The following is a 26,302-nucleotide window of genomic DNA, read 5'->3' as shown; positions in this document are numbered from 1 at the left end:
CACGTGGACGAATACTATTGCAACACGTGGCACAAACGGACACGTGACTAAATAGCATTGTGACACATGGTACAACCAGCCACATCAACATGCTACATTACTAGTCACCACATTATCATACCATTACACGTGGTCAAACTATAGAGTGATACGTGTTACTAACAGCCCACGTCATCAAACTATGTTATCACGTCGTTAATGAAAAATGAGTCCAGGACTAACATAGTGCACTTTTGACAATCTCACGAACATAATTAGTGCAATTAGAATTTCAGAGACGATTTTAGTACACGACGTCAATCTCAAGAACCATTTTAGAGTTTAATTCAACAAAATCAATCATTGAAAAAAAAAGAGGACTGCAAACAGAATAAGCATTAAGCAAAGTTACTCCATTATGCTATTATGAAGGCAATGAAACTGCAAAAACCTTCTGCTATGGATATTGCAGATTGATTAGCAGGATGCGAAAAATGGAATAATTCTATGAAGTTTTTGTTTTTGTGTTACGAGAATGGAGTATATAAATTTACTTCAAAAAATTAATAAAAATAAAATGGCACATTCTCATAGATAAGTATCTATCTATCTATCAAAATAAATCTGTATCTCTACTATTTTTCCTCTTCACCATAGCTGCACCAAAAAAATATCCCATTATCGTAACAAAAACATTTACCTTTTACAATTACCTAACTACCCTCACCCCTACAACAAGGAAACTGTATATTTGAACAATAACATATACCATAATTCAAAGCTAGTGGACAGTGATGACTCAACTACTAATGTTTTGCTAATGCCGGCCTCCAATAAGTCCTTCAATGGAGTGTTCTTGTTCAAATCCAATGTAACAATCTGAGACTAATATGAGTTTCATACCCTGCAAGACAGTGTGTATCTAGGAATAAATACCACTATAAAGGTATTGACTGCAATGAAATAGAGTAATAGTAAGTCAATAAATCTACTATAACAAATGTTTACTTTTATACATTATCACATCATTACTCCATGTTGCATACCTGATAGTCTCTTCAAAGTGAAATAAATTCATAAAATGATCTACAAATTTGCTAACTTTTGTAAATATTTAAAGGCTAAACATCCAATGCAATAAGCATTGAGGCGTAGATCTCTTTTAATAGTTTAACCTGCGGATTTTTCACGTCTATTTCTTAGGAGTTAATTACAAGTATGAGGAATATAAATAACGAGAGAAGGGGTTTAGTTAGGGTGCATTGCCATTAGTTGAGGAGTTCAAAGCTTTCCTTAGATGAGTATTCTTTACAGGGTTCTTGGCACTTCTCCAATAATCCTACAATAATAGTTAAGATTCTTTCTCTTCTAATTCCAGTTCTAACAGTCTCTATCTACCCTTAGCTTCAACTACCTTCTATGATCTACTCTTCTTTCCAGGACTTCTCAACTCATGTTCAAACGCTTAACACAAGATTTTACCATCTTTATTCATATCAGACAGTAGCCCAACTTTCTCTTTCATGCATTCATTTCTAATCCTATCTTAACAAGTGTATTCACCTATTCACTAGGGACATACCCCTGCAATCTGATACTACAAGAAATTATCAGGTAGAAGGAGAAGGGCCAAGATGGCACAAAGCAAGGATAGCAATAGCATGCAGCAAAGCTCACCACCTTGATTGCTGGTATTTCACTATCTTTTTTTGCAAGGTACACTTGGTAAGTGGTGGAAAATGAAGAGGGTGAAAAAATAAGAGTACAAAGGTATTCATATTAAGTTATTAGAGTATGGTAGAAAATGGAGATGGAGGAAACTTTTTCCTTAACTTCTTATATTATCCCTTTTCCCATTTCCATCAACATTCGGTCTAATATATTGGAAGGAGCCAAGGACGAAGAATAACTGGTGGGCACTGCACCATGTCCATCTTATGTATATTATTGAGTGCATCCATCGCATACAAGAGCAGATGGTGGAATCACAGTTTGAATGAAGGAAAAACGTTTTACCTTAAGGTTGGATGGTGTATGAGGCAGCTTCATCAAGGTAACCAAGTGATCAGAAAAAGACACTCGCTTCAATGCATATAACTCAGATGTAGAGGTATTACCAAGAACCAACCACCACTGCTCTTCTTTTATCTGCAACCAAGGAAGTAGAAGATTATATTTACAGAAGACTGACTACAAAACATCATAGAAAATTAAATGGATGACAGACCTTTGGAAATCGAGGTACAAAGGCTCGAGAGGAGTGTCGTCTAGAATTGGACTTCTCCAATCTGATGTACAATGCATCGGAGCTCTCACCATTAGTTTCCTTCTTCTGAAGCTTTAACTTCATTTTAACACGAGGGAAGTGCTGTAGGTCCTGATTGTAAAAAATAAATAAATAAATAAATAAATAAAATGGAAGCAAAAAAACATATAAACAACAGGGTATGACATGCCTGCCAAACAAAATAAAGTATGATTACAGGAAAGAACAACTCTATCAGGCGTAGTTATGACACAATGTAAAATCCAAAACATGGACTTCGAAATGTGGGCATACATAACTCGCTCCAGCATCAAACACCCTTGTGCCACTAATAGGATAGTCGCATGATAGCAGGATTAACAATCATCAAAGCCAAAGCCCAGTTTTAAAAGGTTTTGTGCTTACGCTGGGTAAACTCCATCGGTCATGCAAGCTACAAGTTGTAACAACTTCTATTTGGAAATGGATAACGCTATTAGCAAAACAAAATCATTGAAACGTATCCCAAAAAAGAAAAAAAAAACACTCATTGACAATGATAACATCTCAATCACACATTTTATCCCAAAAGTAAAAGCATCTCAATCACACATAACACCCACATTTTTTTTTCCACAATATTATACATGTGCAAAATTGACAAGTTTTCATTCATCTTTCTTCAACATTCCCTCTCCAAAAGAACAAAGTTATACATCAGCACATATTACAATATAGATAAAGCACAAAAATAAAACTCATTCAGACTTTTCACCTGGTACAATCTTGAAGCCGGAAAACTTCCTGTTACATTTTGCAAGGATGCCTTGGGAATATCTAGTAATTCCTGTACACTGGAAATTCCACTTCTGCTAAGGGATTGCATTAGATCAGCATTCATGCATGGCAGCATCCATAAAGAAGAGTCCATTTCAAACCACAGCCCCTAAAAAAAAGGTCCCAAAGTATGAGAAAAGTGCTATTTTTTCTGTCTTGATAAGCGACAGGGCATAACCATCGAAGGAACCACTCTAGGAAAGCAAGTACTAATGAGAAAAGTGCAATTATAAAGCATATTCTGGATAGGGAGAAAAATTATACTCCGCCCCAAAACACACACACAAACACAAAAAGAGGGAAAAAAAGGGGGGGGGGGGGGGGGGAGAGAAACAAAGACCCATTGTGAAAACTATAAAGTAGGTCTAAGTTATATATGCACAATTTTATTAAAAGCGTAATGTATGCCCTGAGATGATGTTCAATGTTATGATTGAAATATATGTAGCTGCACCATGAAAGGATGACAAGCATTTGAAGATACAATGGACTGAATGGAGAGTACCATATGATGCATGTAAAGTAATCTCTTTGATACAAACAAATAACAATGGAATTCTTATAAAGGTTATGTTGCTTGCAGCAAAAATCTTTCTCCCCTCACAATTAGGAAAAAAGACCACAAAAATATGCAGAAAATAATGTTATAAAACTAAAGAACATTTCTATGGATTCTAACATAAAATCAAATATTCATCAGTCTCTTCACTGATTAAGCAAACTATCATTCTCTATTGCTGTAAACTTGTATGATTTTTTAGTACAATACAACTTTCAATGTAAATGATGGAAAAGGGAATGCTGCATGCAATACTTTTCTCATTCCTCAACCCCACTTAATCAGGATGAGAGAGTAGAAAATTAAACAGCATTAGCAATAACATTAACACCAGAACATTCTACTTTCACTTCAAATTTAAAGTTAATCACCCATTATTCTCTTCCATTAACCACAGAAAGCAATATGAAAATAATCTGAAGCTTTACAATTGTATAATTTGTGGATGATGGACCTCATTTTTCCAGTGGATAGTAAAATGATTCATGAACTCATACCATCTGTAATAAACATATATCATGAAAGTTAAGTAGCAGTTATTGCTTGGTGTGCCTACAATCGTAAGTGAGGATGTACACTACCACATTGTTTGCTTTTAGAGATGTTTATGATCAAAATATTCTAGAAAAAGCTGGAGTAGAAAGTATAGGCAGGCATGCGTTTAGCTAGTTGAATTCAATTTATCCAACTGAAGAGGAAAAATAAAGGTCAATCTGAAGAACGAAATAGAATGAATACCTGCATGACCATTTGCAGAAGATGCATGCAAGTGAGTGAGCTTGAAAGCCAACCACTGTTTGCACATATATCAATCATGGCCTGAATTATGCGTATACTCTGATCTAATACTGACTTCAAGTCCGTGACATAGTCACTAATTGGTAAGTCCAACTGAGAGAAATGAGCCTGTGTCACAGACCAAAAGGATATGATCATGAGTGCCAAAACAAAAAGGCTAAAAAAATATCAAGATAAAATTTGAATGACATGACTAACCTGAAATAGAAGATTTGCTTTGACATGGGGGTCATCCAAACGGTTGTTATCCACTGGATATTTAACTTTCTGAGACAGTCCTTCATTGTATTTTTCCTATGACATAATTTGATTGAATGAATTTGATTTACGAGCAAGATCAATTTTGGCTTAACATGAAATGGATCAAGTTATATAAGAGGAAAGGCAATAGTTCAGTCTACAGAGATATTCAAATCTCTAAAGTGCAAGGCATAGTGAATGTATGCTTCAGCATTTATTATTTTGGAATATGTTGACTTTGAGTGTAATACGAAGGGTAAAGCAATTACCTCATTATGACGCACAGGGAGTTCATCAAATTCGGAAGCAGCAGATAAGACGTGCAAAAACACCTATACAATAAAAAAAAAATGATTTGACTTACAATGATACAGTTGATACCATATGTGATAGGAATTGGACATAAATTACTCAATTCTACAAATATCAATACCAATCCCTAAAATTGAGGAATTTGTTCTTGTAGTATTCAATATCAGGTTGAGAGACTGTTCTTTGTACACACAAATTAGTCTCAGATTAAAGGTTATTTCAAATAACAAAAAAAGGATAATTCAAATGATGAAGACATAAAAAAGACAAGAGAAACTAAAGAAAAATTAATTCTTACTTCAAGTGATGTATCAGGACCTATGTTTGAACCAAACATTGATACTGTCATGTAGCTTAGGTAATACTGAGATGCTATTGAACCCAACATCATTGATTCTACAGTGTCTTCATTCATTTTTATGCATCCACTGTCTTCCAAGTCCTCAAATGTACTCTGTACTAGACTGCCAAAATGACACCACTGGTCAAAATTGCTACGAACAGCAACATCATTCTTTAAAAAATTCAGAAATGTTTGGCATTCCAGGACATTACCTAGACAGATATGAACTGATAAATTCAGGGTCGGCATTCTCCAATCCATAGTAAGCAGGATTAACCATCTGTTAACAATGGTTACTAAGATTAGTCATAGTTGAGATCAATGTATTCTTTGTAATATTTATACACGGAGAACCAAAAGTGTTCTAGACAAATTGGCTGCAAAATGGAAAATCTATGACATGAATGTCATGAACTATCTTTGCTAAAAGTTTCAACTGTTAGGTAGAAGCACATGAATGGTTCTATATCTAACACATCCCTTGACACAAAGGGCCCCCTTTTGGACTTGAAGCATTTGCACAGGTTCATTTCTGTGCCTCGTGCTGAAATTTTACTCTCTTCTTTATTTATTTATTATTATTTAGTGAAATGGTAGAACGTTTAAGCTTGTTATATAGAGGCATATGAATAGTTCTGGATCTAAAAATCAAACACTCAGCCATGAAATAGTGACTTAGACCAACAACCATGGCAGCCCAAAGTTAAGGAAATAATCGATGTGTACATATGATTAAGCTATCAGGTACGAGCCATACAAATGGTTTTATATCTAATATTATAATAAAAGTCTCCACAGTGGACTTTCTATAGATGACCACCACATAACCAAACCACCTACTAGCTTTTCCACATCTGGTGCCGTCCCAACTTTCTATTTAATGCATTCATTTCTAATCCTATCTTACCTAAACAACATTCTCGCCTCCACAACATATAACAATTCTTTTGCTGGATTTTGCTCAAATATAAAGTGTTGCAATTGTGATTCGTGAAATAAAACAAAATAATGACATATATGACACACGATTAATAATTAAATCAAATATGCAAACACATCACACGTTGTTCACTGGCCATTCTCTTTTCCAGTAAGCTTCTTTACCACTCAGTTTCCGTGCCGGTTCAGATGAGACATAATTTTCATTTTCTCATGATATGCAGAACTTTTAATAATAATAAGGAAACAAATTTTATTTTCATGATGGATGATGGCTGTGCAAGATGCTTATATATTTAAGAATTGCATGGAATGCAAGTATCCATAAATGGAAGCTGAAAAAAACACTATTTTATGCTTTTCCCTATTTTCTATTTTACTCTTACTGATGCATTAAAAACACTAACCAGTCTACGGAATAAGTAAGTCCAGGTAAGGTAGTGCACTGCATCTTGTTTATTGCAAATGGTTCCAGAAATAATTTCAGCATTGAGGTGATCATGCAGGTGCTCCCTCAGACTACTTTCAACTGGAAAAGGTTCATACAAGAACTGCAACAATGAAGATAAAACAATATAATTCTCAGCATAGTAGGCTCAGGCTATTCAGTTATAAGACAATCGTAATCATCAATCACCATTTTGACCTTTTTATAGAAGCTCTTCTTTGGTTCATGAACAAGAATCACTGCTTTCCCATGCTGATCAAACTGAGGCCTTCCAGCACGACCCATCATTTGCAAGATATCAGTGATTGGAAAATCTACATACCTCTTTGATTTTCCATCATAGTATTCTGTACCCTGTGAAAGAAATAAAGTACTAATAAATTAACAAATAAATATTTGACGATAATGTCTGTTTGATTCACCTTTTGTTCCATTTACTAGTCTGCCCCAAATAAGAAAGATGGATATTTTCTCAGCCTTTTAAAGGAAAAAAGAAGGGACCAAAATTTTATTCCTTCTTGTTGACCCAACACACAGAGAGCAGATATCAAATGTATTGAACTTGGCTATTAAATTCACCAAGGTATAAAAGGACAGCAGAGATAATGCAAGAGTATGGTCAAAACAAGAAAGGAAGTTCCTTTCTACTTGCTATGTTCCTGCTCTTGAAATAAATGACTGCCACCAAAATGTAACAGACTGAAACTACATCACCTTGATAATCACTAGATGAGCTGGAAGATTCACACCCCAAGCCAATGTGCTGGTACAAACCAGTATCTGCATTGACGTTATACAACTAATCAGTTAGGGGATAATTTTTACTTTTCATTTTTTATCTTATTTTTTTCCATTAAGATCAAGAAAGTGCCAAATTCAAGTCATAAAGTAAGAAATAAGTGCCTGAATCTTGTTGTTTGCAAAAAGTTCCTCAACCAATGATCTGTCTTTGTCATTCAGGCCTGCATGGTGTAACCCAATACCAAATTGTAAAGTATGCCTCAGGTTTTGGTCAGAGACTTGAGACAGAACCATCTGCAGTGCATCTTCTGGCATATCAAGGAACTGCCTTGGATGCTCGTCTGAGGCAGCAAACTTTATCCATGGAGAGGACAGATCAGTAACAGAAAACCATAATGTAATAAATACAATTTCCTGAAAAAGATTCAATCTGAACCTGAATTAGGTCCAGTGCAGTCAGCCTTGTCTGGCGTCGTGAAGAGACAAATATAAGAACAGGTTTAGCAGGTGAATGTGTGCATATTGCTGCATACGCTGGTTTATTCATACTGTTCATCCTTGGGCAATAATACTTTCCAGGATAGCCCTACAATGAGAACACCAAAAATTTTATTGCAAGGATATCATGGTATGGCAGCTAGAAAAAAAGAGGTAGGATTGATTTGCATTCTTCCTTCAGTGCCAAATCTTCTACTACCAGCCACACCCTTAATATAATGGAAACAACTAAAAACAAACAGACACAGAAGTGGACATGAAAAGCCACCATCATCATGAAAAACCTATCCACTTGCCTGGATATGAACCTCCAGAGGTACAGGTCTCACACTTGGCTTGAAATTGAAGAGGCCAGTCTCCTCAACGCCTAACCAATCAGCTAGATCACTACATACAGAGGGAAAAGGGATTATAAATTGATTGAACAAACGGATGTAGTTTTTCAAAATATGGAGAAGCATAATGAACTTTAAAAAACTAACCATTTCTACGGAAGGTTAACATACATTTATGGTTTAATAAATCACTTGTGTATATAAGTAATGGTTCAGTTCATCCATGCTTGCTGTGAAGCTCTCAAGAAGTAAAGGGACCAAATAAAAAACATGTAACATGGATTGGGACCAAAAGTACATCTAGAAAATGTTTGTACAACTGAACAGTAAAATGAAAACCATTTTTCTAAATAGAATGAATTTAAAAATAAGTTTTCAAGTAACATGGGGATAAAGCTTCATACATCTATACGCCCCAAATCTTGCGAGGTTGGGGTCTCAAACTTAGCCAAATAATTTCTTTTTATGGAGGGGAAATTCATAAATGTGGAGAAAAATGCAAGTAAACTTACCCAGCATTTGCTAGAGCTGTAGAGAGGCCAACAAATCTTATTGCTCGCTCTGTTTGTGATGATATGTATCTCATCCTAGAAACAATAACCTAGAAACAGAAATAACAAAGGTGAGCTACAATATGGGGGAATTAGCTATAATATTAATATTCAGGGAAAGTCAATAATAGTAAAATGTAAGTTGTTGTGCGGGTATAGCAAATGATAAAATATCCAGGTAAATGAGATCAAAACTTGTCAATCCCGACGCTTAACAAGGCAATCATCAGCAGAACACCATCTAACTCATTCTGCATTCCGTATACAACTCCAAGCATATGCATTAAATAATAGCATTGATTGCACACTTGAAGAGTTTAAAACTTGACAATTCAAGGTACGCAAAAAAAAAAAATGATAGTAGACATATCTCCTTTCTCCATCACTCCACATATGACATCAAACTAGTTGCTATTCTCCGTTATCCTTTGCTAATTTTTTACCCATTCCTTTGTTCTAAAAATTGAGTGACACATCTTAAGAAAAAATATGATCTCGCACTATCTTTTAGCAGAAAATCCAGCATGCAAGGACTTCTACATCAATATTGAATATAAATTTAACAAGCAAGTGAAGCATGACAAGAAACATGAAAGCTGAAGAAAGTTTATAACTCTTATTCAAAATAGAATACAGAAAATGCTTTACGTATCATATACTTAAAAGTGCATGATTACAGCAACAAGTTACAATATGAATGCAATAAATTAATTTCCCCAAGATAGTGCAATTTATGGATATTCGTAATCAATGGTTATGGCTGTCAAAGTATCAGCCAACCGTTTGAGCCTCAAGGGAGCTACATCAGCACCCTACAGGAGTTCTATCTAGAAACCAAATGAACAAGTGAGGCACAGTCAGTAGGATATCCTAGTTTATAAGAAAATACCTCAAGTATGGGTCCACGATCAGCTCCCAATAAGTGAATCTCATCCAATATCATGAGTCCAACCTATTGATCAGTGCACTCAGATTCAACAATGAAGTAGAAAACCTCACTATTTGACTGGTAAAAACATATAATATTAAACACACCCATGCATACACTGACATTATGAATGTACCTTTGTGACATAGCTGCGTGTATGCCAATTACGACTGATACCATCCCATTTTTCAGGGGTAGATATGATGATATCTGCAGACAAAAGGGCCATCAAATCTGGTGTATAGTCTCCCGTCATTTCAACCTGAGAACAAGTTTGACATCATTACCACCAACCCATACATTAAGCTTTATATCTAATTAAATCAACAAATAATACCATCTTTTTCCCTAGCTGAGAGACAAGACGCCTTTGCCAATCACCCATTCTTTCCCTGACAATAGCCTTCAAAGGTGCTATATAAATAACCTGAAATAAGTTCAAAGCATGCTTTAGCATATTGTTACCAAGAGAGGACAGAAAGAAGAATGAGGGAAAAATAATTTAGTTAGAGAAAAGATGGGCAAAACAACTCCTTTCCCCTTTATTTACTGTAGAAGGATGAAAAAAAACGATAGTTGAAATGAAAAGAAAGTGGGACCAGCTGATGCAACAAATTTGACAGCCAGAAAAGTTAGCAGGGAGGGCATGAGTGAGGGATGAATTCTGTTATAGGAGAGAGAATTGACAATGAATTAAAGGGGGTGAAGGGAATCAATAGGAGGAGGAAGGTTTTAGGCAGGACAGGACCTTAGGAGAGTGGTAGCGTCTCTAATGCTACCTTGTTCTCTACTTTTCAGTATTTGGCTCTTCCATTAATACATTAGAGACCGGAGAGTATCACCCTGATACCTTCCAGCTCCTCTGTTTCTTATCATTCACTCTTTTACTCTCTTCGACTCTCTCTTCCAAAATTCTATATTCCATTCTTACACACACAGTTTATTATGCTGTTGTGACTACCTAATCCTAATATTGGTGGTCCCCTAGCTCTTACACACACACTTCATAAAATATTTCCGGGTAGGCAAAAGATTAAGATATAGTTATGTATGTAAGAAATAATGCAAGAGAGAGGGGGGGGGGGGGGAGTAGCCCCATGCATACAGAGAGTTACATCATTTATCCACACAAGTAAAGAATGTGAATTTATTCTATTTTAACACAGTTCATCAGCATAATTAAGTACTACCTCTGACTTTGCATAACTGTCCACTTGACAAAATCTTTATATCCTTAAATTAAAGTACCTTATATCCAAATACATTTTTTGTTTAGTTAATAATGTAACCCATTTGTCAAGTAGAAAATTATATATACACAGAATCCAAGAGGTAAAATCTAGGTTCCCAGCCTGTATAAGAGCTAGCATTACTAACTTCAAATAAAATGCAAAATATACATCTTATTTTCCTTCCATAATTTTGTTCCCTAGGCATACTATATTGCACACTGCATTAGCAAATTCATGTACAAACCTTCATATCAGGCTGCGTGTTGAAAAGATGAAGCATAGCAAGCTCAGCAGATATAGTTTTACCACTTCCAGTTGGAGCTCCTAATAGAACATTATTGTCCGTGTGATACAAGACATGAAAAATCTGCACAAGGCCAGTAAAGTCACTATAAAATTATTCATAACTTGCTTACACTTTAAACATATAAACCCACAGTCAGTCACCCAAAAAAAATTATAAACCCACAGTGCAAAAGCTAAAAAGAATTGTAGGAAAGCAGATGAACCAACCTGTGTCTGTATAGGATTAAAATGTGAAAATCTATATAACGCTTCATAAGCAACATTGCCTAGGGAAGACACGGGAAGAGGTTTTAAATCAAGGAGTTCAGTGTGAGAAGTCCTAGCCTGAGAAAAATATAAGATTAATTGTGAGATACAGCTTGACCAATGGCCAGGAGCCAGATGCCATACAATAGCAATTGAAATCTAAAAGAAAAAAGGGTGAAGCATCATACCTCTGGCAATGGTAAATTATGAAACGTAATAGTGTAGAATGCTTCTGCTTGAAGCCAAGAATCAGAAATAGCATGAATGTAATACTGTGGCGGGTGTGGTTCAAATATGGGCACAGTGAAGGAAAGTTTATAAGGTTCCCCTTTAGCCATCCGCTTTGTCAGAGTAAAGAGTTCTGAGTGGTAAATGTGATCATTCTCAGAGTCCTGTACAAAATAGCTGATGATATGCATCCAACTGGGAGTTCTCATCATCAAGTAATCACAAATAAAACATCTAGTTCTGTATAATGATATCCAGGAATTTTTTATATTCTTTTGGTGTTTTTTTTTTTTTTTGGGGGGGGGGGGGGGGGGGGGGGGGGGGGGCGGGATAGAGAAGAAATAAAAGGGGGCTACTTGGCATGCTACAACATGTGGGGCAGACACACATTTCACATCTCCTATACCATAATCTAAATGCTTATGCTATCAATCTAGTTAGAATAAAAACCAATGAGAGATGGCTCAAATATGTGGCTTTTGGGCAACTCAAGGATTTAAAATAAATAATTCTAACCGTTCTAAAAATCTGATAAAAAGCTGAATGCATACTAATATATAAAAAATTACAAAAAACAGCTAACCCTTATTCTGCTAGGAAGAGTGGACTATACAGAACAACCAATGAAATTAAGACACTATCAAAAGCAAAAATTCCAGTAGGAGTATTTGCAGGAACTCAATAAATACCTAGCCTAGTTAATGGACACCATTTTGACATGGCATAACCATGTTTGCAACTTGTGCAGTTTCTTAGTCTCTGAACAAAGATAAAAATAACACTATGCATTGGCTTACATATGGCATAAAAAATGCGGTCATTATATCAAGATTCTGGGATGAGAAATTTTTGCAATTATGCCCCATTAATATCTTCTCTTTCCCACTTTTTTGTTATCATTATTAAATAACTGGGATCTTTATCCTCTAGAAGTCCAATTTCCTTGTACTTATTTCTATTTACTTCAATAAATTTACCCTTGACATGATATGTGAAGTCTTTCATAGCACAAACGAGTCATATTTATGCACTTAAACAACTCATTTATGTACTTTTACAAATCAAGATGAATTCCACAAAGGATCATGCAATTAAAAGTGGTCAGATTATAACAAAAACCAAGCAATTTGTAAAATGATTTATTCATATGAAAATCAATTCACCTCTACCAAAATCCACCAGCGTTGAGCAGTACCATGAAAACGATCTTTCCAAATGAAAACAGGCATTATCACCAAATCAACCTGTGTATAATGAGATATCAAAGCTATATCATGTAATGAAGAAATTTGCAATCTGAATAGCCTGGAAAATTGAGTTCATTCTGTAAATACCTTCAGAACAGTTCTAGTTATCGGACTGACTGTCGCTGATAACTGAATTGATGGAAAATACCCCAGGTATTGCTTGACCAACTAAAATGGACAGGGTTACGAAAAAAATAATCGACATTTATTGAACATCTTAACCCACATCTGAAAGAAATACTCAGAACACAATCCATATTGAAAGTTACATACTTTTCCTCCAGGTGCATAACGAATTAACGCCCCAATGTCTTTTTCCTCCATCTCCAACAGGCGATCTAGGTCAGCCCCACGTTCTTCGAGCTTCCGCAATATCTAGAGAAAAAAAGAAAGAAAGAAAGAAAAGAATACCCTGCATCACACACCAGTATGAAATACAGCTAACAGATATGGTGAAGATAATAATTAATAATAATCAAGGGAAAAAACCTCTCCAGAAATGTCCTTATCAAACCGTCTAAGAGGATGTTGGTGTGGCCAAACTTGGCGATCCACAGCTTTGCAATATTCCAACATAAACAAAGACATTTCACACCAGCCCCTTCGCAGACAAATCTCAAATAAAGCCCGCATTATACGAGCTAAGCTTGCACTTATGTATGCAGCATCAGATACCAAAGAAAAAGAATCTATAGACCCTCGAGATATATACAACTGCAAAAAAAAAAAAAAAAATGGGGGTGAAAAAAAAACATATAATATTCATGCAATCACTAGGTTTATCCCAACAGGATTACGAAGGCAAAAGCTTAAGACCAACCTGAATCAAAATGGATATCTTTCCATGTTTATTGGAAGGACCACCCCTAACTTCTAATGGGCATGATGAGCGAACCAACATCTCTAGCTCATTCTGTTCTTCTTCTCGAACAACAATATTCTCAAATTCAGATGAATGTGCAACCATGTTAATCACCTAGAGTGACAATAGGTCAAAAGAACATGAGAAGACAAAATCACATAATTATTTGAAGAGAATAAAAAGAGAAAAGAAGGGGGGAATGCTATTTGGACCCGAAATGTCTAGACAGGCTTGCAAGAAAGCATCGAAAATTAAACCAAAAAAATATTTGAACTTTATCAAAACTAAGAATGCAGCAAGGCTGCCAAATTTCTCCACATATGGAAGCTGTTGGAACAGCCATGGGCAGAACACAGAAAAAACTAAAATCATAGCCCTTTCAAAAGCAAAATTAAGGGCAAAGAAAACCCTTCAAAATAGGATATAAAAAAAATGAGCAGAAATCTTTAACAGAGACTAAGACTTTGTGTGAAACTGGATCAAAATCAATAAAACTAACCTCACTGTCACTCATGTGGCGTCTCAACATTTCGTTATATGTTTCAACACTGGAATATTGTATGTAAAAATGGCTTGCAATGCGACCAAGCTCAGTACAGTAAAAATTGCCACTTTTCTCATCAAACCGCATCATTTTAGCTTTATCGAGTGCACGTGCAGCATCAATTACAAAAGATCTTTGCTTAGACGTTAAGCCAGGATCTGCCATCACCTAAAGCATAGAAGACCAAGAAACCAAATGAGTTATAGACAACATATACAGATTATCACAAAAAATAAAGAAAGAAACCCTCTGAATGTATGGAGACAATCAACAAAATATTTTCTCAGAATGGTAAGCGAGAGAGCACAAATGAAATACTTGGGAAAATGTAGAACACAATTTAACCCTCATCTACCTCTTAATGTTATATCTACCCTATCTGATCTATAATCAAACATACTGTAGAAAAGTGGTTCAATAAAAGGTAAGTTTGTGGTTAGGTACCTCATCCCATCCTATACCATATGCCAAAGGATTCATCCTCATCCGTATGAAGAGATAGGTATAGCCAAGCCATGCACAGGCTTCTTTGACATTAGTTACAGTACCCAATGCCACCTCTGCATTCAAATTATCTTTCAAGGAGCTAATGAACTGCAAATGATCAAACAAGTCACTCAACAGTCAACACGATCCCAAATATATTAATATTGTGCTGATCCTGAATATAACTTCCCCATCGTTTTCCTTATTATTACCTGGCTTTCTATAGGGAGTTGACTTGTCAGCAGTCGCAGATAATAAGCTAGTTTATCATGAGATGTAATTATGATACCTTCACCACTTTTGTCAAACTGAGGTCTGCCAGCTCGGCCAAATATCTAAAAGCAACATGTCATGAAAATATAACTTTATCTAATTATAAAGCAGAAGTCGTGAAAAAAGCACCTATATGTCCTTAAAACTGACAGGTCCATGTCCTACCTGCATAACATCAAGCATACCCAGATCTCGCCACCCACCAGCTTTTGGATCATACAATTGGGTACCCTGGAGAACATTATTCAAATCATTTACAAGACCATAATAACATCAGACCACCGATACCCTTGTAGAACATGCTAATTTGATACTGAAGCCCTTGAATATAAAGAAGGTAAAAAAAGGGGGAAAAACTAAGCTTTGGGTGCACAGTACAGTGGGTACGGTCCATATCTAACCACAAACTTGTTAGCAAAATAAAATTATTTAATATGATATATCAGCACTAAGATTTTGTCCCAAAACCTCATCCTAGGGCAAAGGCATACTAAAAATAGAAATAATGCTACCGGATATATTTATTAAAAAAAAAAAAAGACTATAGATTGAAACTGAAAACACTTTCTTGGAAATTAGTATAGTTGGAAAACAAAGATAGTATCAAGGTATTGGATCCATAGTTGGAGGGATAAAAGCGATAGGAAAGAATTTAATTATCCTTGTAATATTTATATAAACAAAACAAATAAGAGACATGGTAATCAGCACGGCAAACCTTAATGACAACTGTGTGAGCAGGAAGATTGACACCCCATGCCAATGTTGCTGTACAGACAAGTACCTAAAGCAGCATATTGCATACTTAACATTAAAATACATGCAACTTATAAAAGACTAATCAGGAGAGAGAGAGAGAGAGAGAGAGAGAGAGAGAGAGAGAGAGAGAGAGAGAGAGAGAGAGGAATAATCTATACCTTCAGGAGACCCTCAGAGAAAAGCCGCTCAGTAAGCCCTCTATCTGCACGTAACATCCCAGCATGATGAACACCCATGCCATATTCAAAAAGTTCAACAAGATTTCTGTTTCTGGATTTAATTACTTCCTTCTGAAATGCATAAGATGAAAAAACTATCAGCTTAGAAGAAACATAGAATTCACTGAAAATAGAGATATATTCATTCTTATCACCTTCATTAAGTTAAACTGTGGATGAGTATCATTTCCAAAGAGTTCCAAATCCTCACTCCTCCGAGCAAGCTCAACCTGCCAAAGATATGATGAAACCAGAAGCAAAGCATGGGACAGATAAAAATACAATAATAAGTACAAAAGTAAATAGCCATAAGCATTCACAAAGTCCAAATGGAAGTAATGAAGAGAACCACAAAAGATATGCTCATACTCAAATAATAAGAAATAACTAGTCCACTTTCTCAAGTAATATGTTTTCATAGTAGAGACAAACTATAATCCGATAGTTATCTCTATTCTCTATCATATTTAGTTGTACATTCTGAAAAACTAAAAGAAAGGTTTGTAAAAGAAGACACCATCAGAATCAGAATCTAAATCTTCTAACAAAATTGGTTGGAAAAGAAGTCTTGAAGATAACCGATAAAAGTAAAAGATAAAACACCAAACTGAGGACTACCAAAGGAACATAAAAGTAAAAGATAAAACACCAAACTGAGGACTACCAAAGGATCTCTATCTCTTTATAAGAGCCAAAACCTAGTAATGTGGTGAGAAATAAAAGATGGTTACACAAGGGTAACCTTTAACCATTTCTCAGCTCATCTCAACAACTTATATCAAACCCCAATTTATGAGTGACCAGTTCCTGACAAATAATAAATCAGCGAATTTCGTCGAATAACAACGTTCTCAACAAACACTACAATACTAGGACAGGACATCAAATATAGAAGCATAAATATATAAACTTCCAAAATGACAAACCAGCTTCTCAGCAGTCTTTGTAGTGTCTTTCCGTGAATGGACAAATACCATTGCCTGATGACCTTGCCTGATAGAATCAACAACCTTTAGCAAAGAACAGAGCCAGAACTAGGAAATTAGTATCAATGAAAGATTTATTACATTATGAAAATAACAGAAATGGAAAGATACCTTCTTATAACATATATCATTCAACAATTCATTTCGAGCTGCGAAATTTGGCTCACTAATTCCAATATACTGTTGTGCAAGAGGCACTGGACGATAACTAGAATCAAAGAAGAAAAGACCTGTATCTGCATTTACTCTAAGAAATTGAGCAACCTGCCAAGAATGAGTAGTCAAGACATGCAGGTAAGGTTGCAAATACTTTAATATGCAGAATGTAAAGGTCAATGGAGGTAATAAAAACAACTATATAACTATATATTGTTTGGACCTCCAGGTAATTGGGAAGAGTGGCAGAAAGGCCCACAATGCGTATCATTGTTTGAGTTGACTCCACCTGATATCACAAGGATAGAAGAAAGTATACAGTTAGAACATAAATTATCATCAGGACAAAACAAAAAAATAGATTTATCTTAAAAACATAGCTTCCAAATCTCTCAACATATCTGAGAAGGGAAGTTCCCTATAAAGATAATGAGCTTTACACTAAACAGATGCTAGCCTTCGAATCCTATCACATAAAACATGCTTGTCAGAAAATCTATCATTGAAAGTGTGTGCACTACGATCCAACCAAATAGTGGTAACAACTGCATAGTGCCACAAAAACTTTGCCTCTTTTCTACTACCAAACCCAACAAACCTAGTCATAAAATTTGGTCTAGAGTTGCAAGGCACATCCAACAATCATCAAAGACACCAAAATATATATATATATATATATATATATATATATATATATATATAACAGTTACAGTGGCAGCACCAAGTAATGCAAATAGCACCACACACAGATTGGCATATCATATAAATACACAGCTTCCCTCATTTTTCTGCCCTTCAGCTTGCATACATAATTACATTTTTCCCTTAACCAGCACAACAAAGGGAGGGGGAAAATCTTTGATCAAAACTCGATAAAAAAATTTAAATTAGGGCCATAAAAATCCAAGTGGATGCAGTGAGAGACGTCAACCTATTTGTTCAATGTCAGCTTAACCAAAACCAATACTTACATGTCTAATCATAAAAGATTTACCTGCCGTAGGGTCCTAGCAACTAGGGCCTCTATTACAGGACCTCTATCATCATTGAGTAGGTGCACTTCATCGATGATCAAGAGCTTTACCAGCATAGAGAGTGACATGTCACTACTCTTGCGAGTAATGACATCCCATTTCTCAGGGGTTGTCACTATCATCTGAATCAAACAACGCAGAAAACTTTAGTTTGCAAGCTAGAAAGGAAATGCTAATTTTGTAATTTTCATATAAAGAAACCTGAGTTTCTTCAAGTTCATTCTTAGAAAGCTGCATATCTCCAGTTAGCTCCCTGACAACCATATTCAAAGGAGATAGACGTTGGCTAAATGCTGATGTGACTTCCGCAGCCAAAGCCTAGAAGGACAATAATATGAACTTAGAAACCTTACAAAAGGCAGGGAATAAAAGAAAAAAAAATATTTATAAGAAAAACAGAAAAGCAGAGGAACACAAACATCAAAATACCTTCATTGGAGCCACATAAACTATCTTAAATTCATCTTTGTGCAAGTAACCATCCCTAAAATGCTGTCCGATCTGCATACAAGTCATTCATAATGGAAAATGGTTCTTAGTAAATAAGTTCTTATTTTAGATAGAAAATGAAGACTATTTTTAGTCCTAACATTCTAAAGTTGTCATTAATTTTTTGTCTTTCTATTTTTTACATTAATAAAGGTCCTAATACCTTGAATTTTGACATCTATTCCATCCTTAAACAAAATTATTAGTAGTAACTTCTATTACAATTAATCTTAATTAGCATGTTAGTTCACTGTTATATTGCTTATCTGAATGTGACCTATTTTCAAAGCCAAATTGATGTCAACTTCAAAATGTTAAAATATAAATCTTCTCAAAAAGAAAAAGCACAATCAATCATAGATGAGCACTCAATTTAAATGAAAAAAAAAAAAAAAAAGACTTTTGTATCTAACATCTACCCCAGAAAAAATTACTAGAAAGGTGTATCATAATAGAAAAATAAACCACATCTATACAAGTTTAGGACAAAGAAAGTTGGAATCTACAAATTAACAGCTAGTACATCCACATCATTCTTTGTCTCATGAAGCAATAGAGGGGGAGAAATAAATATAAAACATCAATTTCATATGAAACGAATAAATCATATTCAGGAAAAGAGCAAATAAAAATCTGCTTATTCACCTCATGTAGAATGGAAATCATGGCTATGTTAGTTTTCCCAGCTCCCGTGGGAGCACACACCTGCAAGTACATGAAAATCACTTCATTATATAAGTGACAGTTTTTCTTTAGTATTAATGAAACCCCTCTCCAATCAATATCAATTATGTCTGAAAACCAGAATAGAAATAACCCACCAGTATATTCTCATTAGTGCCATAAACAGTTTGAAATATTCTGCTCTGGATACGGTTTAGCGTTTTGTAACCACGGAACGCAGCTTGAGCAAAGTCATCTAACTCCCTTATCTCAATCTGGAAAATGCATAATTATAAAAGATAGATTTAAACATAACCCCTATTCAAAAAACCATTACTTACTATCTTAGGGGATGGCAGAGACAATAGCCATGCATTTTGCCAATATTTCAGTTAGAGACTTATAGAAGATAGATGATGTGCAAAGGATATAAAATATGCAAACTATATGTTTTAATGTTCAAAATGTGGCATGGTATCAATTTCCAGTATCCAAACCTAAAAAAGTGGCAACACGTCAATCATGTCACCCATTTCAAATATCAATTAAGCACCAATGCTCTCATCCTCTAATGCCCATATCATCATCTCACATTAAATGATGGTATCCACAGGTAATAATTTAAGAGAATTACCAACTTTTCTCCAGGTTTCATTGGCGCTGTTGGTTTAGGAGGAATGGTAACCTCTTCATACCCTTTAAAATGCTTTCTCGCAGTTCCTTCAGGAAGAGCAGTTACGGCTATTGACTGGGACTTATCCCCAGAACCAATCAAATCATCAAATAAATTCTTCCTCTCACTTGCTTGTAGTAAAGACGAGAAGTCAGATGCAGACAAGTCACCATCACCGCCATATTCTATTCCCCTTCTGTTTCGCTTTCCCTCCTTGCGCCGAAGCTTGTCAATTTGCTTTTCTGACTCTGTTTGAACGATAACCTAGAAAACAGGCAGTAGCTTATATATTGACAGCATATATGTGCGCATTTCGTAATATTAAAGTGAAAAGTATAGATCAATCATAGAGAATACAGAAATACCTGCGTCCCATAACTAGGCATACGAGACTGAGAATTTGGAGCATTTTTATCAGACTTCAATACTGACAAGCCATGATTAATTGAATCAACAATCTCCTTTCGATGCTGCAAATTGTTGGATGAATGACACATGATTAAAATAAAAATCCATTAAAATAGATATATAAATCTCAAAGTGAAATAAATATAAAATAAAAAAGTAGCTAGACTGTCATGAGGTAGTCAATCGTGAAATAAATCATAAAGTGAAGCTCAACAACCAACACAAAAGTGTAACTCAAAACAACAACAAAAAAAGGGATGTAGAATATTCAAAGCTAAACTTGGCGCATAATATAAATCAATAATTCTTTGACAATAAGCAGAGTAGGCAAAGTTCACAAAAAGTTACTATTAACTTTTTATGGAATAAGAGGGGTGGATAGGAAATCCTCACCAATAGAAGATTTTGCACAGTTTCAAATGCACTATCACCAACCAGATCTAACAGATCTCCTGCTATCTGCAAAGCACGGAAAAAGAGTAAATTTCAAAGTTGCAGCGAACTTTTTTGTTGGAATTATATACCTATTAAAGAACATTGAAAACAAGAAATACCTCTTCACCAGGCTTTTCTGAATTAAGAACCCTACAGATGGCCATTGCTAATTCATCTCGGGATATCTGAGAATTAGAATTCCTAGCTATTTTATCACATGCTTCTCTTATCCAAGTCAAGTTGAACTTTTCTGCATCAACAGACTGATCTGTTGGAATAGTAAGAGCATATTGTTCTTCATGAAATGATACAGGAAGTGTGCTCCTGAAATCCATCATATCTACATTATCAAATGATACATCAACCAAAAAACGCGTTGGTGCTTGGAAAACAAAATCAGCCCCGAATTCCAAATCCTCATTATCATCCAGATTTCTTTCCGAAGACAAGGCAGGGCGTTTATTGCTAGGCTGCAAGTTCAGAAGATTCTGTGCTAGAGACGCAACATGCCTTAACTTTGTATCGGCAATAGCATGACCAACAAGCTTTTGCAATTCTAACCTGCCAAAAAGGCAAAAACAAATGCCACGCACCAACAATTTAAAGTTCTTGCACAAATGCTCCATGTTCTCCACATTCAAAACTTAACTAATAATCAATCAAATACATAGAAGTCAGACTATTATGTGGCCTCTGCATTCTATAATATCATTCAAACCTTCAAAAGGCAATCGATACTCACTTCTTATAGGTCACTAAAACAAATACTCACTTCTTATCCGCAATAATTCTATCAAGATAATCCTCATCCTCCATCGGCCTGCCGAAATGGCGGTACACGGTCAGCGCCACTTCCTGGAACTCCTCAGAGCGCATTTCGCCATCAGTCAGCTCCACCACTGCTCCTATAAACTGCTTGTACGCCTGCCTCACTTCCCACGAAGCTGCTTCACCAATTCACCAAAACGAGAAACATGTTAACACTAACTACACAATTTTATTTTATTTTTCCTACAATTGGATTACAACCATTCATTACCTTCTTCCCATCCAACCACGATCTTCCGTGCAAGTACCGATTCATCAAGCGAGTTCGCAGAACTACATGAGAACAAAATAAACGGAAAAAAATAAAAGTAATCAAAATCACAAAAATGCACTACAGTTTTTAATTTTCTCTTTATTGTGCTTACTTTCTCGGCAACCAAACACAAAGTAGGAAAAAAATTGAAAATAAAAATAAAAAAATTATGGATGATGATGATGATGATTACTTGCGAGGATTTTGATTGTGGAGTAGGGTTTTGCGATGGAGGTAGGCTTGGTCGACATCGAAGGGGTTTCTGAGGGAGTTTGTGAAGCGAGGAATCTGAATCAACATCTTAATTGTTATTGTTATTTGCAGCGATAGCGGTTGACGAGAGCGAAGATTAAAATACTTTTATATAGTGTGAATAAAAAGATTCCTCTTGCTTGCTATGAGGAAGAACGAAGGAGGAGGAAGAAACCAGTTTGTAAGAGCTACTGTCTTGCAGCTTCGCTTTTTCCCACTCCCGCTGCTGCTTCTCGGTTTATTTTATTTTACTTTTTATGCAAGTAATACCCAAAATCATTCTCGAATATAATTTTCATAAATGAAAAGTATAGGTAAACAATAAGAATACTAAACAATATGAACAATAAATATGTTAGATATTTAATTTAATAGATATGTAAATGATTATGTTCATTATTTTTAATTAGATGGTTATTTCTTTTAATTCGATTTACTCACTAATGTATAGTTAACAATGGCTGGATGTTCAATTCACTGGATGTGTACAGATAGTTATGTTTAAAAGGTAATTTAGGACTAAATCCTCATTTTAGTCTCTGAAATTCACGTAATTACTCATTTTGGTTCCTAAAATTCAAAATTACCTATATTGGTCTTCCAGATTCTGGTCCAGGCACCAATATAGTCCCTCAATTCTTTCCGACGATGACTAGGCAAACGAAGTGCTGAGATTGCACCTTCCCTGCCACGCTGGATGATGAGTAAATGACATCGTTTATCTTTGGCGTCCAAACAAGTTAGAAATGAAGCATAGTAGAGGTAGAGAAGAAGACGAATACTTTATTTTGAGTCTCAATCGTTTCTTCCCTCTTTATATACAAAACGACGACATTTCTGACTTGTTTGGGTGATAAGGATAAACAACGTCGTTTACTCGATCATCCAACGTGGCCATTCTGAGCACTTTGTTTGCCTAGTCATCACCGAAAAGAGTCGAGAGACCACATTGGTGCCTAAACTTGAATCTGAAAGACCAGTATAGGTCATTTTAAATTTTAGGAACCAAAATGGGGATTTAGTCGTAATTTAGAGGTGGAGTATTTTTTTACTTTATTAGATCAATTATAGAGTCCATTGTTTACATTGTTTAAAAAAGTCGTCTACCTAACAAAACCGTTTCAGAAAATAGGAGTAGTGAGAAATTGTTTTAATTTTATATACAACTAGCATATTTTTTAACTAATTGATTATATTCCAAATTAGTTCTCTAGAAAAATTCTTTTTCATAAATATCAGTATAATTACAGTTTTATATGTACACTTAATTAAGTAAGACTAAGTTAGTAACAATAATTGTCAATGAGTTATAATTCAAATAGTATAATCTCTCATTTCTCAAATAAAAATCTCATATTCGAGTCTCACTTTTAACTTTAAAAAAATAGTAAAAATAATTAGGGTTAAGTACGAAAATCATCCCTAAGGATTGAGGCGAAAATCAAATTCGTCCCCGACCTTTTTTGTTATTAAAAGGGATAAGTACGATTTTGGTTCCTAACATAAGGACTGAAAAATTTTTTTGTCCCTCACCTTTTTTTCGCTCTAAAATGATTCTCAAGGTTTCAGTTTATTTTAAAATGGTCCTTTTTACCAATTTTATTTTTTTATTACCAAATTATCCTTTATTAAAAAATAATAAATATAAAATAAATAAAAAATAAAAAAAAAGAAAAGAAAGGGAGAGACAGAATCGGGGGAGGAAAGAAAGGGGGTGGGGGCGAGAGGGGGGAGGAGGGGAAGGGAAGAAGGGGGAAGGGAGAGAGCACCACCGCACCGCCGCCGCACTACCGATCCCGCCACTGCCCGCTTCTTCTTCTTCTTCCACACCGCCGTAGCCGCTCCATGCCGCTCCTTTCTTCCTCAACAAATACACAGCGCCACCAAGACAGGGGAGGGGGGAGAAAGAGAAGCGAGAGGAGGTGTTGTTTCGCGCCGCAGCAGCTCCACACCGCTGCAGCCGCTCCATGCCACTGCTCCTCCACGCCGCTCCTTTCTTCCTCAACAAAAACACAGCGCCGCCGAGACGGGGGGAGGCAGGAGAAAGAGAAGCGGGAGGGGGTGTTGTTTCGGGAAGAGGGGGAAGGGGAAAGGGGGAAGGGGGAAGGTCGCCGCCGCAGTCGCCATTCACCGCCGCAGACCCTCCTCTCTACCACCACCGCAACCCTTTTCTTCTGTTTTAAATTTTTATTCCTTTTTCTTTAATTTTTCAGATTCAAAGGATTCCATTGTTGTTGTTGTTGCTGATGTTTCTGGTTGTTTCTGTTTATTTCTTTTATTTCATTATTGTTGTTGATGCTTTGGTTACTTCTACCTCTGCCTGTTTTTGCTTCTGTCTGTGTTTGCACTTTTGCTTCTGTTTCTGATTGAGGAAGAAGAGGGGAGGGAGGTTTGTGCTCCTGCTTCTGGTTGAGGAACTGGTTTGCTTCTGTTTCTGGTTGAGGAAGAAGAGGGGAGGGAGGTTTGCGCTTCTGCTTCTGGTTGAAGAACTGGTTGAGGAACTTCTGGTTGAGGAACTGGTTGAGGAAGAAGAAGGGAGGGAGGGGTATTTTTGTTCGAAGGACCATTTTAAAACAAACTGAAACCTTGGGGACCATTTTGGAGCAAAAAAAAGGCGAGGGACGAAAAACATTTTCAGCCCCTACGTTAGGGACCAAAATCATACTTATCCCTTATTAAAATTATCCCGAACGCTCAGAAACACTTTAAAATCATCCTCCCCTCCTTAAAATAAAATTTTTGGATACTTTTGTCCTTTTAGATGTTACTATCTGTTGGAGCTTTTAATGAATAAAATTAATTTATTTGTTTATTTATTTATTTTTATAAATTATTGGTTTGGGGAGGGTTGGGATTAAATCAGAGCACTCATCCCTAACTAACGAAGCAGAGCAGGAGCTAGGGCTTGTGAAGGTGAGTGGAGTCATGGCTGCTGAGAGCTCACGGTCGTGTCGGAGTCGGTCGTCTGCGCAGCAGAGGGAGCTTATGTGTGGACATGGGGAGAGACCCGTACTTAGAATTTCAGGAACGAGAAACAACCCTGGGCGACGATTTTGGGGGTGTGTCTACTATAAGGTTAGTGTTTCAAGTTTTTGTAGGTGGGTGATGGCAATGTATTGTTTGTTCTGGGCACTGACTCTGGTGGGTTGCTGCAGATCAAAGAGGAGTGTGATTTCTTCCGATGGGCAGACCCAAAAGCAAAGAGTGAGGATCCTCATGTTGCAAGGATGAAGAGAAAAGTTGCAGCCCTAAAAGAAAAAATGATGGACATTGAGTGGAAGTTCAAGGTTGCTGCAGTGTTAGGAACGGTTGGATGGGTTGTTTTATTTTGCTTCTGGTTGCAGATTTGGTTCAATCAGAGGCAGGGGGTAGCATGTGTGATGCCGTTGAAGTATGGTTGATGAAATTAGGGGAGAATTTAGGGTTCAGTTTGGATTTGTTTGAGTGTGTTTGAGTTTTGTAAATTGAGTTGTACTGGGTCTTGAATGAACATGTGGGTTTGGTTTAGGGTTTTGATGATTAATTATGTGAGTGAAATGCTGTCCTTGTAATTTGACAATTAATTGGAAAGAAAAATTTATCTGTTAGCCTGGAAATTGTGAATGAAGAGTTGTGTTAATCAACTTTACAGCATATCAACTAAAAGGTGGAAATTCATTAAACAGAACCAGAATAACATTAGGCAGAACACAACTATGTGTAATTCATTAATAAGTATAGAAAAATAACACCAAAAGGTGAAAACTTCAGTCACCATCAATTCCATTACATGGACACAGAACAAAAATATAGTTTTTAGGCTTAGGGAAACAATAGCAAAAGCTGGATACCTAGGATATCCAGAAACTTAGAGCAACTCTGTTGCTCACCAAGAAAGATGAATCATAAATCATGTTGTGTAAGTTTCAAACAAACCAAAAATAGTGTCACAAACATTGTGTCTACTCAAGTCAACAGTACATTAATAACAA

At 35.9% G+C, this 26,302-nt stretch overlaps 1 protein-coding gene across 1 annotated transcript; it reads right to left on the bottom strand.

Moving 5' to 3' along the window:
- Positions 1–542: 542 nt before the first annotated feature.
- On the bottom strand, positions 543–22,553 carry LOC130954183 (DExH-box ATP-dependent RNA helicase DExH14). Its single transcript, XM_057880915.1, has 49 exons — positions 22,273–22,553; positions 22,038–22,099; positions 21,771–21,942; positions 21,118–21,559; positions 20,957–21,022; positions 20,521–20,625; positions 20,117–20,419; positions 19,641–19,757; positions 19,465–19,524; positions 18,760–18,831; positions 18,532–18,648; positions 18,291–18,452; positions 17,520–17,585; positions 17,252–17,404; positions 17,081–17,164; positions 16,310–16,384; positions 16,095–16,226; positions 15,896–15,961; positions 15,343–15,408; positions 15,117–15,239; positions 14,863–15,012; positions 14,374–14,586; positions 13,833–13,988; positions 13,502–13,726; positions 13,286–13,387; positions 13,100–13,180; positions 12,929–13,009; positions 11,726–11,929; positions 11,499–11,615; positions 11,230–11,352; positions 10,091–10,180; positions 9,890–10,015; positions 9,715–9,777; positions 8,787–8,875; positions 8,236–8,326; positions 7,878–8,027; positions 7,604–7,795; positions 7,415–7,480; positions 6,899–7,054; positions 6,660–6,803; positions 5,526–5,593; positions 5,269–5,434; positions 4,928–4,990; positions 4,617–4,712; positions 4,359–4,526; positions 3,000–3,170; positions 2,207–2,356; positions 1,996–2,127; positions 543–883 (listed from the first exon to the last, which is right to left on the bottom strand). Exons 1-49 carry the CDS (start codon positions 22,377–22,379, stop codon positions 797–799), a joined length of 6,270 nt encoding a protein of 2,089 aa, XP_057736898.1. The 5' UTR covers positions 22,380–22,553; the 3' UTR covers positions 543–796.
- Between the last annotated feature and the right edge of the window lie 3,749 nt (positions 22,554–26,302).

Source organism: Arachis stenosperma, chromosome 10 (genome assembly GCF_014773155.1).
Source record: "Arachis stenosperma cultivar V10309 chromosome 10, arast.V10309.gnm1.PFL2, whole genome shotgun sequence".
Lineage (NCBI taxonomy): Eukaryota > Viridiplantae > Streptophyta > Magnoliopsida > Fabales > Fabaceae > Arachis > Arachis stenosperma.
Note: the sequence above shows the minus strand (reverse complement) of the source record. Positions and strands in the feature narration are given on the sequence as shown.

What these genes read in the sequence shown, in the direction of transcription:
- LOC130954183 (XM_057880915.1), bottom strand. Translation starts at nt 22,379, where the DNA reads ATGTTGATTCAGATTCCTCGCTTCACAAACTCCCTCAGAAACCCCTTC. An exon ending in TGATTTCCATTCTACATGAG is followed by an intron (nt 18,832 to 19,464) that starts GTGAATAAGCAG and finishes ACTTGTATGCAG; the next exon opens with ATCGGACAGCATTTTAGGGA. An exon ending in GTTATGCACCTGGAGGAAAA is followed by an intron (nt 13,181 to 13,285) that starts GTATGTAACTTT and finishes TGTCCATTTTAG; the next exon opens with TTGGTCAAGCAATACCTGGG.